Below are 13,663 nucleotides of genomic sequence, written 5' to 3'. Positions count from 1 at the left end.
GAAATTCCTGGTTACAGTCAGTGGTGGGGAAAAAGAGAAAAGTTATAGCAACTTCTTAACCCCTTGGCCCAGAAGTTACATGTCATACTCCTTCACATCCCATAAATGGAAGCTAGTCATATGATCCCATCTAGCTGCAGAGGATTCTGGGAAATGTAGTCCCTTATTGGGCTGTTATGTTTTAGCAAGAACTCTTTGCTTTGAGGGGCTTCCCTGGTGGCTCAGTGGTAAAGAATCTGCCTGCAATGCAGAAGGTGCAAGTGACGTGGGTTCCATTCCTGGGTGGGGAAGATTCCCTGGAGGAGAACACGGCAACCCACTCCAGCATTCTCCCTTAGAGAATCCCATGGACAGAGAAGCCTGGTGGGCTACAGTCCACAGGGTCGTAAACAGTCGAACACGACTGAAGCAACTGAGCACATGTGCACCCTCTGCTTTAAAAGGGGAAGTGTGATTTTTGTTGGCTTGGTGACCCATCTGCATCATGCCTGGTCTCTACCCTGCAGGTGTTGATGAGTGCCTTGACAGGTGCCTTTTCAATGGGACATGCACCAACACCCCTGGGAGCTATTTTTGCACCTGCCACCCTGGCTTTGCACCAAGCAATGGACAAACTCAACTCCATAGATCAAAAGGCAGACTGCATAGGGGTGTAGGAAGTTTGCTGGACCTCCTTGGAAAGAAGAACCTCCTTACTCCTCTGCACTGTTTGATATCTTTGAGTTTTTTGCAGATATTGACGAGTGCCTTCAGGATCCCTCACGATGTGGCCCAAATTCTGTCTGCACCAACACCCTGGGCTCCTACAGCTGTGGCTGCATTGTAGGCTTTCATCCCAATCCAGAAGGCTCCTGGGAACATGGCAACTTCAGCTGCCAAAGTAATCATCTCCTTACCTGTCTTGGCAATGGAATCTGTGTCTTGCTTTGTAGAATTTTCACTTTTTCTCATTCTCTGGATTCTCCTCTTTTTTTTTTTTAACTTTATCTACATATTCTCTTATTTTCTGTTCACTTGTTCATTCATTAATCACTCATTTGATAAATTATTTTTGGAGCATCTGCTAATTAATGAATTCAACAGTCCCCTGCACTAGGTCCTGAGGATTTAATCCTGGATATGATGGACATGGTAGCTACCCTCATGGAGCTTATAGTCTAGGGAAGGGAGCACATGCATAATTATTTAATAGCCACAATGAGTGTGATAATTGAAGAATTGCAGTGTACTTTGTTGTGCATTGTGTAGTGGGATATTTAATATGCTCTGTGAAGTGTCATTTAAACAGAAATTTGAAGGAAGAGTGTGGATTATCTAGATGAAGAGTAGAGATCATAGTGCTCCAAATGATAGCATGTGCAAAGGCCCTGAGGCTAATGCAAAGTGAGGAGGGCATGGGAAATGGCATTTATGTCATCTGAGGATGTGGGCAGAGGTCAGCTTTTACAGGACTTGTGTGCTGTGTAAAGAATTTTGTAGTCTTTTTGCTGAGAACCATGGGGAACTTTGAAAGGTTTAAAAATTTTTAAGTTATGGACTATTTGATGTGTTAGAAGTATAGATAACTTATATGGAGGCAAAGGGGTATAATAATAAAATGAGTATATCTTAAGGCCTTAGCAACATAAGAACTAGAACATAATCAATGCCAATGCATATCCCTGAGTCCTCTGAAGAGAGGCCCACTCGGAACTTTGTTTGTAATTCCTGAACTTAAAATATTCCCCCTCTAAACATTCCTTGTTTAGTATGGTTTGCTTTGGAGCTTTATAAAAGTGGTATTGTATTATGTATAGTTTTTTCTGACTTGCTTTCTTCACTTGCTATCATGCTTCTCAGAATCACTGCTGTAGTGTGTAGCTATAGTTGGTTCATTTTCATGGTTGCATTGTATAACATGGCAATGGATGGATTTCAAGCAGGGGATGATGAACGCAGATTTGCTGGGGTTGTTTGACTTGGTTGCTTTTGTTTTCTTCGGAGGGATTCCCTTCAAGTGTAAAGATGATGTGATACCCAGCAACATGCAGGTCCAGTTATGCCATGCGGGAGCACCGGTGGAGCCTAAATATGTAAGTATTTTTGAAGGTTCCTAGTTTTCGAGGTTTCTCCCAGAAGGCACTTAGGTAGGATGTTGTCCTGCAGCTTTTACAAAGACAAAAATAATCGTGGCCTAGACCAGATAGATGTTTATTTCTCTCTTTGTAGCAATCTGAATGTAAGCTGCTGAGATCTGACATGATGGCTCCATAATACTCTTCCATCATCAACACAAGACTCCCTTATTGTGGTCCAAAATGGCTGCTGCAGCTCCTGCCATCAAATCTGCATTCCAGTTGGTGGGCAGGGGAGAAGGGCAAGTGAAAGGCACAGTCCTTCTATTTAAGCACGTGACCTAGTATCACTTTTGCTTACACCTATCTTCAGGAAAAGCTGGAAAGGAAGGACATTTGCCTATCTAAAACTTGGGAATTCATTTACTCAAACAAGTAAGAGTGTTGGAGTCTCACTTTTTGTGAGGTGTATTGCTGCATCTGTGTGATGTGGAATGGATGATACACAGCCTTCAAGCCAGGCAAAGAGGAATTTGGATATCTTGATTTTCTAATGAAGTCATTCTAGTGAGTAAAGACTCCAGAAGCATTTTCAGAAATTGATGTCACTATATTAAATATAAATGTATAAATTAGCTTTGGAATTCCCATGTACTTCAGACCACAGTTGTTTTTTTTTTTAGTTGTGAAATACACATAAAATTGATCATTTTAAAGTGTACAATTCAGAGGCATTTAGTACACTCACTCACAAGTGGTGTGAAAACGCCACTTCTATCTCCAAAGCTGTTTCACCACCACCAAAATAAACCCTATATGCCCATTAGCAGTTATTCTGTCTTCCCTCCTGTCCTCAACCCCCCAAAAACAGTGATCTAATTTCTATCTCTATAGACTTGTTCATTCTGGATATTTCATATAAATGAAATCACACACTATGTGGTCTTCTGTGTCTGGCTTCTCTCACTGTGCATCATGCTCTCAAGGCCCAAGCACATTGTAGGGAGTATCAGTGCTTCAGTCCTTTTCATAGCTGAATCATATTCCAATTGGACCACTGTTTTTTTCACACATTTTCTGTCTGTTTTTGTTCTTGTTGTTCAATCACTCAGTTATGTTAGACTTTTTGCGACTCTATGAACTGCAGCATGCAGTTTCTGCACTTCCCTGTCCTTCACTATCTCCTGGAGTTTCTTCAAGCTCATGTCCATTGAGTCAATGATGACACCCAACCATCTCATCCTCTGTCACCCCCTTCACCTCCTGCCCTCAATCTTTCCCAGCATCAGGGTCTTTTCCAATGAGTCGGCCAAAATATTGGAACTTCTGTCTTTTTACCCCACTCAATAGTTTTGCTGTTGGTTGATGGTTTCTTTCCTTTCTTATGGGAGAGAAAGGTGCTGTGACTCCAATACTGATTGAAAGGTGAGTTTTTATTTTCCTGAGAATACTATAGCCTTGTGACACCAGGAATTCAGGACCACCCCATGTGGAGGGTTCAGTGGCCCAGTTTGTGCATTTCATGCTTGATCAATGCTCACAGGTGCTCTTCCCGCTTGGATACAGGTTTCCTTTTGTGCACTGATGAATGCCACCCTCAGCATTCTGGACAATGTCTGTGAAAACAAAACCACTGTCGTCTCTCTGAAGGTAACACTGAAGTCTTTGTAATCATGTTTTGAGTTTCGAACATCTTGAGGGCATACCTTGGGTACAGAACATCCTCTTTAACATAAAAGGGTTGTGAGTTAACGTTTAATCTGCTCCAGTAGTAAGGTTTGAAAAATTAACATGCAGAAAAATTGCCTTTTTTCTGTACAGTTTTGTGGGGTTTATTACCTGAGTAGGTTTGTGTAATTACCACCACAATTAGACAATAGAACTGTTCCATCCCTCTCCCCCAACAACTTCCCTGGCCTCCCTGGCCTTCCTTTTTTTTTTTTTTTAACTTAAAAAATTAAAAAAAAATTTTTTTTGGCTGCATGACATGTGGGATCCTAGTTCCCCAACCAAGGATCAAACCTGCACCCCAGCAGTGGAAGTGCAGAGTCTTAACCACTGGACCACGGAAGAAGTTCCTTGGGTTTCCTCTTTATCGCCATGTATTCAATCCCTTCACGATTAGCGCCTGTGAATTCCTGATCTATTCTCTGTCATTTTAGTTTTATCTTTTCAAGAATGTTTTGTAAATGGAATCACACAATGAGTGGCCTTTAGAGTCTAGCTTCTCTCAGTAAGCACTGTGGTTTCAAGTTTCATCCACTTTGCGGCATGTGTCAATGCTTCACTCCTTTTTGTGGCTGAGTAGGAGTCGGACACGGCTGAGCGACTTCACTTTGACTTTTCACTTTCATGCATTGGAGGAGGAAATGGCAACCCACTCCAGTGTTCTTGCCTGGAGAATCCCAGGGACGGGGGAGCCTGGTGGGCTGCCATCTGTGGGGTCGCACAGAGTCGGACACGACTGAAGCGACTTAGCAGCAGCAGCAGCAGTATCCCATTTTCTGGGTGGACCACAGAAGGTTTATCCACTCATCTTTGAAGGATATTTGAATTGTTTCCAGTTGACCAAGATCTCTTCATTCCTCCACCCCCACCTCAACTTTTGGTGATTATCAATAGAGCTACGATAAACATATGTGTGTGTGTGTGTGTGTGTGTGTGTGTGAATCTGCATTTTCATTTCTCCAGGGTAAATACCTAGAAGTGGAATGACTAGATCATTATAGTAGCAGATTTTATTCAGATCTTTTTATTGATATATAGTTGATTTACAATGTTGTGTTAATTTCTGTCATACAGCAAAGTGATTCAGTTACACACATATATACATTTAAAAAATATTCTTTTCCATTATGGATTTATCATAGGATACTGAATATAGTTCTCTACAGTTGCAGATATTAAACATTAATTTCTATTAAGTCTTAAAGTTGAAACTAATGGATGTGGTTATTTCACTGATAAATCTAAATGAAAATAAGAAAACACTTTCATTTGTATTCTGGTGAATTTTAAATTAATTAATATAACATTTATTCATGAAGTGTATATTCATTCATGGAGTTTTCAGATTAAATTTGTATAAACAATGAGCCCTTTCAACAAACTTATTTAAATTCCTGCAAACATTTTCTACCATGTTTACATGTTTTCTCATTTCTCCCCAAATTTTAAGTACGGAATGAAGATTTACAAACCTAAGGCAAGGTTACTATACCCTTACATCCATGTGTGCCGAGTTGCTTCAGTCATGTCCAGCTCTTTGCAACCCTTTGGAGTATAGCCCACCAGATTCCTCTGTCCATGGAATTCCCCAGGCAAGAATACTGGAATAGGTTACCATTTCCTCCTCCAAGGGATCTTCCTGATGGAACCCTCATCTCTTATGTCTTCTGCATTGGCAGGCGGGTTCTTTACCACCTGAGAAGCCCTTACTATGCTCTTAAAGGATTTATAAATCCAATCAACCACACATATGAATATAATAATTCAGATTTTTAAAATGTGCAATGCAGTATGTCAATCTTAAAATTGTTGTCTTAAATTGTTCAGAAAAAAATCACAAGTCTAATTGCTTTTTGGCATGAAATCATCTGGTTGGTTTGCCTCTCTAATACATCAAATTGTTCCAACCATTAAGAAACAGATTTCCAAATGAAGCCAAAGATTAAAAGATGTCCTAAAATTAACACACATGTTTCACCATTATGGAGTTTTAGCCTGCCTGATATTTTTTCTTTTCTGAAGATATAAACTAAACTTTCTAGCTAAGATGAAGAAATTTAATGTCAAAGGGAGTTTTGATGATATTTCATCTGCTACAGAACTGAGAATCACACTTTTTCAGGATGATTGTAGTTGAGATTCTTCTGCTGCGTCAGTGGAGAGGGACCCCAAATTCATGCCTTTCATTTCGGATATGGTTACAAAACTCAGTACATCTTGTTTTTCCCAGCCAAACATCTGTCAAGTTTCACTCTGACTCAGTTTTTACTGAAGTTCTTTTCATCTTCTTGTTATCAAAGTTGGGTAGATAGAAATTGTTTTCCCTGCTAAGATATCTGTTAATTTCCTGCACCAGTGGACTGGATTCAATTAATTTCTTCCCTTCATTTCTTAAGTTGTGAATTATTTTCAGATTTTTTTTTGTTGGGGTCACATTTTATAGTCAATTTATTGATAATAATCAACAATCAAGGAAATAGTATCAACATTAATATTAATATAATTATTGCTATTCTTTCCTTAACTCTGTTCCTTAGACAGAACCAAATGTTAACATTTAGATGTATATCTTTCCATATGTTTTTTTACTTTGTGAATACATGGAAAACAGATCCACACCATACACACACACACACACACACACACACACATTGAATCATTTATTGAGTACCTACTGAGTGGTTTATAGCAGTGATTAAGAATCCAACGTCTGAGGTCAGACCCTACTGAGTGGTTTATAGCAGTGATTAAGAATCCAACGTCTGATGTCAGACGCCCCAAGGTTCAAATTTTGGTCCTACTATCTACAAGATATGTACTCATGTTTTCCTATCCAAAGTGGTATTAACAGTAGCCTCTATTTCATAGTTATCATAAAATTAAATAATATCTATAATATTATTTAAATAATATAAATAATAAATAATATATAATAAAATTAAATAATATATAAGATTATATATAAAATATATTATATATGATATAATATTTATATATGCTATAAATATTATATCATATATAATATAATAATTATATTTAATACATATTATATAGTTTATACAGTATATATATTATATTATGTTATATATATTATATATTACATATAAGATATACAATATACCTTATATATTATATTATGTTATATATATTTTATATTACATATAAGACATACAATATATCTTATATATCTTATATATAATAAGATATATAAGATTATATATAAAATATATAATATAAATATAAAATATATAATAATGTATAATATATAAGATTATATATAAAATATATACTATATAAAATATAAATATAAAATATATATAATATATAATTATAAATAATCATATATAATATATATGATTATATGTAATTATATACAATAATTAATGTACAAAAAATAATAAAGTATAAATATAAATATATAATATAAAAACATATATTATATTATATATTATATATGTTATATATATTATATTATATATAATATATAGGATTATATTAAAATATATCATATATAATAATATATAATATTTATATGTGCTATACAAAAATTATATATATAATATATATATTATATATAGTATATAGTATATATATTATATTATATATTATATATAAGATATCTCATATATCTTATTATATATAATAATACATATAAGATTATATAAAATATATTATATATATAACATATATAATATACAATATATAGTATATATAACTATAAAATATAACTATAAAATATATAATATAAATATATATAATATATATGATAATATATAAATATAATAAAATATAAAATATATATAATATAATATATATTATATTATGTATATAAGATTATATATAAAATATATTATATACAATAATATATAATATTTATATACACATAATATATACATATTATTTATATATATTATATTATATATAATACATATAATATATAACAAAATATAATATATATTAAATATATGTAAATTAAATATAATTAATTTAATTATAAATTAAATAATATATAAAATGTATTTATATATATGAATCTTCATGTATATTTTATATAATAAATATATATAACATATATTAGATAATTTATTTTATTAAATGAATAATATGTATAATAACTATATATTATTTTATAAAATAAAAATAATATATAATATATATAAAATTAAATAATATATAATCAATACTTGGTTCACAATAAGTACTAATTATATTTATTTTAAAATCTCAATTAGTGCCAGAAACATAAATACAATAAATACGAAAGTTTAAATTAAAATGCTTGCTGTTTTAAAAGCAAAATGAAATAATATAACACATGGTTCTGTAACAGACTTATAGGCTTAAAGAACTAACTTATGGTTATGGGGGTGATGGGGAGAGAGATAGATTAAGGGAATTGACATGTACCTAATGCTATGCTTAAAATAGACAGCCAGAGTTTCTGGCTTTTCCCTGTAGAACACAGGAAACTCTGCTCAATATTCTGTAATAACCTAAATGGGAAAAGAATTTGAAAAAGAATAGATACTTGTACATGTATCACTGAATCACTTTACTGTACACCTGAAACTAACACAATATTATTCATCAATGATACTTCAATATAAAATAAAAATTTTTTAAGAGGACATATAATTGTAGACTCACAGGAAATTGCAAAAATAGACATAGAATCCTATGCAAACTTGCAAATTTCCCTGGTGGTGACATCTCATATAATGAAGAAAATGTCAAAACCAGGTGAAAAACAACAACAAATGTGATTCTGTACTTTGCTTTACTTAAAAATAGCTCTTGAACCTTTCTGCTTGTTAATGTATATGGATATACTATATCATTCTTTTATTAGCAACTGCGTACGGGGCTTCCCCTGTATATGGGAGATCCCCTGGTGAAAGGCATGGCAACCCACTCCAGTATTCTTGCCTGGAGAATCCCATGGACAGAGAAGCCTGGCGGACTACAGTCCATGGGGTCACAAAGAGTCAGATACGACTGAGTGATTAACACTTTCACACTATCCCATGATTTGATTTTCACATGTTTTATTTAACCAATTGCTTGGACATTCAGGCTTTCCAGATTTTTGCTCTCAAAAACCATGCTGAGATGAACATCATTACACAAGATCCTTGCACAATTTTAAAGTATTTCTTGAAGGAGGGAATTCCCGGAAGGGAAATTGCAGAGTCAAAAGGGTACATGTAATTTATGAGGCAACAAGCGCTGACTTACTGCACACCAAGCTGCATCCCCAGTAGGGCTTCTTGAATCAGGAAAAAGAGGCTGAGGAAATGTCTTTTTTTTAAAGATTTTTTTTAAAGTCTGTATTGAATCTGTTACAATATTGCTTGTTTTATGTTTTGGGTCTTTTGGGCAAAAAAAAAAAAAAAAAAAAAATGTAGGATGATGTGTAGGATCTTAACTCCTCAACCAGGGATGTGTGGCATGTGGGACATGTGGGATCTTAGCTCCCCAACCAGGGATGGAACCCACGCCACCTGCATTGTATGGACGAGTCTTAACCACTGGACCACCAGGGAAGTCCCTAGTGAATGGCCTTTTAAATTCTTCATCATCCCAGACTGTCAACCCATTCTCATGGTGAGAGACGGGGGACAACTGCTGTTTCACTGATGAGAGAAAGAGCAAACACACACCTTTCCTTGCAGAGTACGGCTAAGAGACTTGACTCTGTGATTGAAAAAACATCCAAGTGGTCCAACTTCACCAAAGAAGAGACCTCGACGCTGGCCACAGTCTTGCTGGAGAGCGTGGAAAGCACCACGTTGGCAGCTTTTCTGAAACCCTCAGCGAATGTCAGTCAGACTATTCAGACGAAACACTTAGGTAGGATATATCTTTCAAGGTTGCCCCCGGGGGCTGACTTAGGCGGGTGACTTTGACATTGTGATTCCCCATGGCTTTCTCATATACCACATCCAACTTGTGTCTCCTGCATTGTCAGGTGGATTCTTTACCACTGAACCGCCTGGGAAGCCCTAAAGTGGAGTGGAGCACAGTAAAATCTGGAGGAGAAGGGATCAGAAGAGAGGCAGATTTTGTAGACAAACGCCGGCTTCCCTGATGTCTTAGTGGTAAAGAATCCGCTTGCAATGCAGGAGATGCAGGGCACCTGGGTTTGATCCCTGGGTCAGGAAGAACCCCTGGAGGAGGAAACGGCAATCCTCTCCAGTGTTCCTGCCTGGGAAATCCCATGGTTGGAGGAGCCTGGCAGGCTACAGTCCAAGAGGTCCCAAAGAGTTGGAGGTGACTGAACACAGAGTAGGGAGTCACAATTTTACTTGAGGTAATGGGAGGGAGTGGGATTGAAAAGTTTGAGAATAAACACAATCTCATCTAGCTTATATTTTAAAAGGACACCTCTGGTTCCATTCCCTATCTAGTTTTCATTAAAAGTCCTGTAATTATTGCCATGTTACAGGTAAGAAATCTGAGACTCAGAGAGGTTAAGTCACTGGTCAAGTTTACACAGCAGGTGAGTGGTAGAGCTGGGCCTCCTAGTTTGTGACTGCAGAACATGAACCCTTTTCCACTCTGCTGGGCTTGCCCCAGACCCTCCAGATTTCCTTTGGTTTTGGAAAACCAGTCTAACTTTGACATAGTCAGAGGCTCATGACTGTTATCTTCCATCCTTATTCACTGCAAGTTCATTTTTCCCTGAAGCATCTCCTGAGATGTGAACGCTTACTCCTAGAGTTCCAACTGGGTTTCGAATTTGTTTGGTGCCTCCATCTGCCTGCCATTAATCAAGGGCCTCAAGATCTTTCCCATGACCCATCATTCTTTCTGTTCTTTCCCTCGCTTACAAGATGCATTCCTTTCTTGGCCAGAAACCAAATTCAGATCCTACTTTCTGTGAGAACTCCTGCCACTTCTCCCTTTCTCCCTTTTAGATATCGAGAGCAAAGTGATTGACAAAGAATGCACTAAAGAGAATGAGACATTTAAGTTGAAAGCAAAAGGGGATGAAATGAAGATTTGGTGTTCCACAATCAAAGAATCTGAATCCACAGGTACAAACCCATTCCTGAGAAACAAAGAGGAGGGTTATGGTGCATTCAAGCAACAAATATTAATGGATTGATTGCTTTTTAAAATTTTTTAATTTTTAATGTTTTCTAATTGGAGTGTACTTGCTTTACAATGTTGTGTTCATTTCTGCTCTACAACAAAGTGAATCAGCTATATGTGTGCTCAGTCGCTTAGTCATGTCTGACTCTTGGCGACCCCATGTACTGTATAGCCCACCAGGTTCCTTTGTCAGTGGGATTTCCCAGGCAAGAATACTGGAGTGGGTTGCCATTTCCTTCTCCAGAATCAGCTATATGTATTCATATATCCCCTCCCTCCTGAGCCTCCCTCCCACCCTCCCTACGGATTGACTGATTTTTAGACCTTTTTTAATTAAACAAAATTTTTATAGTAAGCCCTTATTGGTTGGGCTTCCCAGGTGGCACTAGTGGTAAAGACTCTGCCTGTTAGTGCAGGAGATGCCAGAGATGCAGGTTCAACCCCTGGGTCAGGAAGATCCTCTGGAAGAGAAAGTGGTGACCCCCTCCAGTATTCTTGCCTGGGAAATCCCATGGACAGAGGAGCCTGGTGGGCTATAGTCCATGGAGTAGCAAAGAGTCAGACTTGACTGAGCACAACAAAAACAATATTTTGTTGGTTATCTGTTTCAAATAGGGCAGTGTGTTCCTATCAATCCCAAACTCCCCCTATGTATCCTTTCCCCAGACTATCCCCACCCTGATGCCGGCAGTTACCATAAATTCATTCTCTACATCTGCAAGCCTGTTTCAGTTTTGTAAATAAGTTCATTTGGATCATTTTTTAAAATTCTGCATATAAGTGACATCCTATGGTTTATTTCTGGAGAAGGCAATGGCACTCCAATCTGGTACTCTTGCCTGGAAAATCCCATGGACAGAGGAGCCTGGTAGGCTGCAGTCCATGGGGTCGCTGAGAGTCGGACTCGACTGAGCGACTTCACTTTCACTTTTCACTTTCACGTATTGGAGAAGGAAATGGCAACCCACTCCAGTGTTCTTGCCTGGAGGATCCCAGGGTCGGGGGAGCCTGGTGGGCTGCTGTCTATGGGGTCGCACAGAGTCAGACATGACTAAAACGACTTAGCAGCAGCATGGTTTATTTCCTCTGTCTGACTTACTTCACTTTGTATGGTAATCTCTAGCTCCATCCATGTTGATGCAAATGGCATTATTTCATTATTTTTCATGGCTGAGTAGTATTCCATTGTTTATATGTATCATATCTTCTTTATCTATTCACCTGTCCATGGATATTTAGATTGCTTCCATGCCACACACCGAGGAAACCAGAATGAAAAGAAACACGTCAGCACTGTTTATAATAGCCAGGACATGGAAGCAACCTAGATGTCCATCAGCAGATGAATGGATAAGAAAGCTGTGGTACATATACACAGTGGAATATTACTCAGCCATTTAAAAGAATACATTTGAATCAGTTCTAATGAGGTGGATGAATCTGGAGCCTATTATACAGAGTGAAGTAAGCCAGAAAGAAAAACACCAATACAGTATACTAATGCATATATATGGAATTTAGAAAAATGGTAATGATAACCCTATACGCAAGACAGCAAAAGAGACACAGATGTATAGAACAGTTTTTTGGACTCTGTGGGAGAAGGCGAGGGTGGGATGATCTGAGAGAATAACATTGAAACATGTATATTATCATAGGTGAAATAGATCACCAGTCCAGGTTCAATGCATGAGACAGGGCACTCAGGGCTGCTGGTGCACTGGGATGACCCAGAGGGATGGGATGGGGAGGGAGGTGGAAGGGGGGTTTAGGATGGGGAACACATGTACACCCATGGCTGATTCATGTCAATGTATGGCAAAAACCACTACAATATTGTACAGTAATTAGCCTCCAATTAAAATAAATAAATTTTTTAAAAACTAAAAAAAAAAAAAACCCAAACAAACAACAAAAAAAGATTGCTTCCATGCCTTGACTATTGTAAATATTGCTGCAATGAACATTGGAGTGCCTCTATTTTTTAACTTTAATTTTTTATTATTTTGAGCAAATATTTATTGAAAATAAAATAATGATAGAGGCAAAAATAGCCCATGCCCTCAGGGAGTTCCCATCTTCTAGGGAAGTCAGACATTAAATAATCTCTGGGAGTAGAGTCTGGAAGAGTGTGGATATTTGTATATGTATGGCAGGTCTATGAAAAAGACCCTGATGCTGGGAAAGACTGAGGGCAAGAGGAGAAGCGGGTGACAAAGGATGAGATGGTAGGATGGCATCACCTACTCAATGGACATGAGTTTGAGCAAACTCCAGGAGATAGTGAGGGATAGGGAAGCTTGGTGTGCTACAGCCCATGGGTTGGCAAAGAGTCAGACATGGCTTAGAGACTAAACAACAATGGCTGATTTACTTTGGTATACAGCAGAAACTAACATAACATTGTAAATCAACTATATCTCAACAAAAAATTAATTTAAAAATAATCTTACAATATGGGAATGACAAGATGTTTCCTGTCTAGTCAGCAGCCATTGGTCACATTTTGTTATTGAGAGCTTTAAGTGTGGTTAGACTGTGAGTGTAATATCCATACTGGATTTCAATGTCTTGATGTCAGAGATGAAGGAATTAAAATATCTTATTAATAATTTTTAGAATGACTACATGTTGAAATGAAAATATTTTGCAGGTAGTGAGTTAATATATAATTTAAATAATCCCCCCCCTTTTTTGTTTTTTACTGTTCTGAAATGTGGTTACTGGAAAATTTAAAATTACACATGTGACTCATACTAAATTTCTAACATACAGTGCTAATCTGT

At 36.9% G+C, this 13,663-nt stretch overlaps 1 protein-coding gene across 14 annotated transcripts in view; it reads left to right on the top strand.

The window, feature by feature from the left end:
• LOC102276978 (adhesion G protein-coupled receptor E1) overlaps positions 1 to 13,663 on the top strand; it is a 67,550-nt gene that overhangs the window by 35,996 nt on the left and 17,891 nt on the right. For 13 of the 14 annotated variants that reach the window (XM_070373802.1, XM_070373804.1, XM_070373799.1 and 10 more), the window contains 5 exons: positions 734 to 880; positions 1,984 to 2,072; positions 3,621 to 3,704; positions 9,455 to 9,632; positions 10,700 to 10,819. In XM_070373802.1, the coding sequence (XP_070229903.1) occupies positions 734 to 880; positions 1,984 to 2,072; positions 3,621 to 3,704; positions 9,455 to 9,632; positions 10,700 to 10,819 (618 nt within the window). The remainder of the gene's footprint in view (positions 1 to 733; positions 881 to 1,983; positions 2,073 to 3,620; positions 3,705 to 9,454; positions 9,633 to 10,699; positions 10,820 to 13,663) is intronic. The other variant, XM_070373805.1, reaches the window with a different exon arrangement.

This window comes from Bos mutus, chromosome 7 (genome assembly GCF_027580195.1).
Source record: "Bos mutus isolate GX-2022 chromosome 7, NWIPB_WYAK_1.1, whole genome shotgun sequence".
Taxonomy (NCBI): Eukaryota; Metazoa; Chordata; class Mammalia; order Artiodactyla; family Bovidae; genus Bos; species Bos mutus.
The sequence above is the reverse complement of the archived record's forward strand: the minus strand, read 5'-3'. Positions and strand labels throughout refer to the sequence as shown.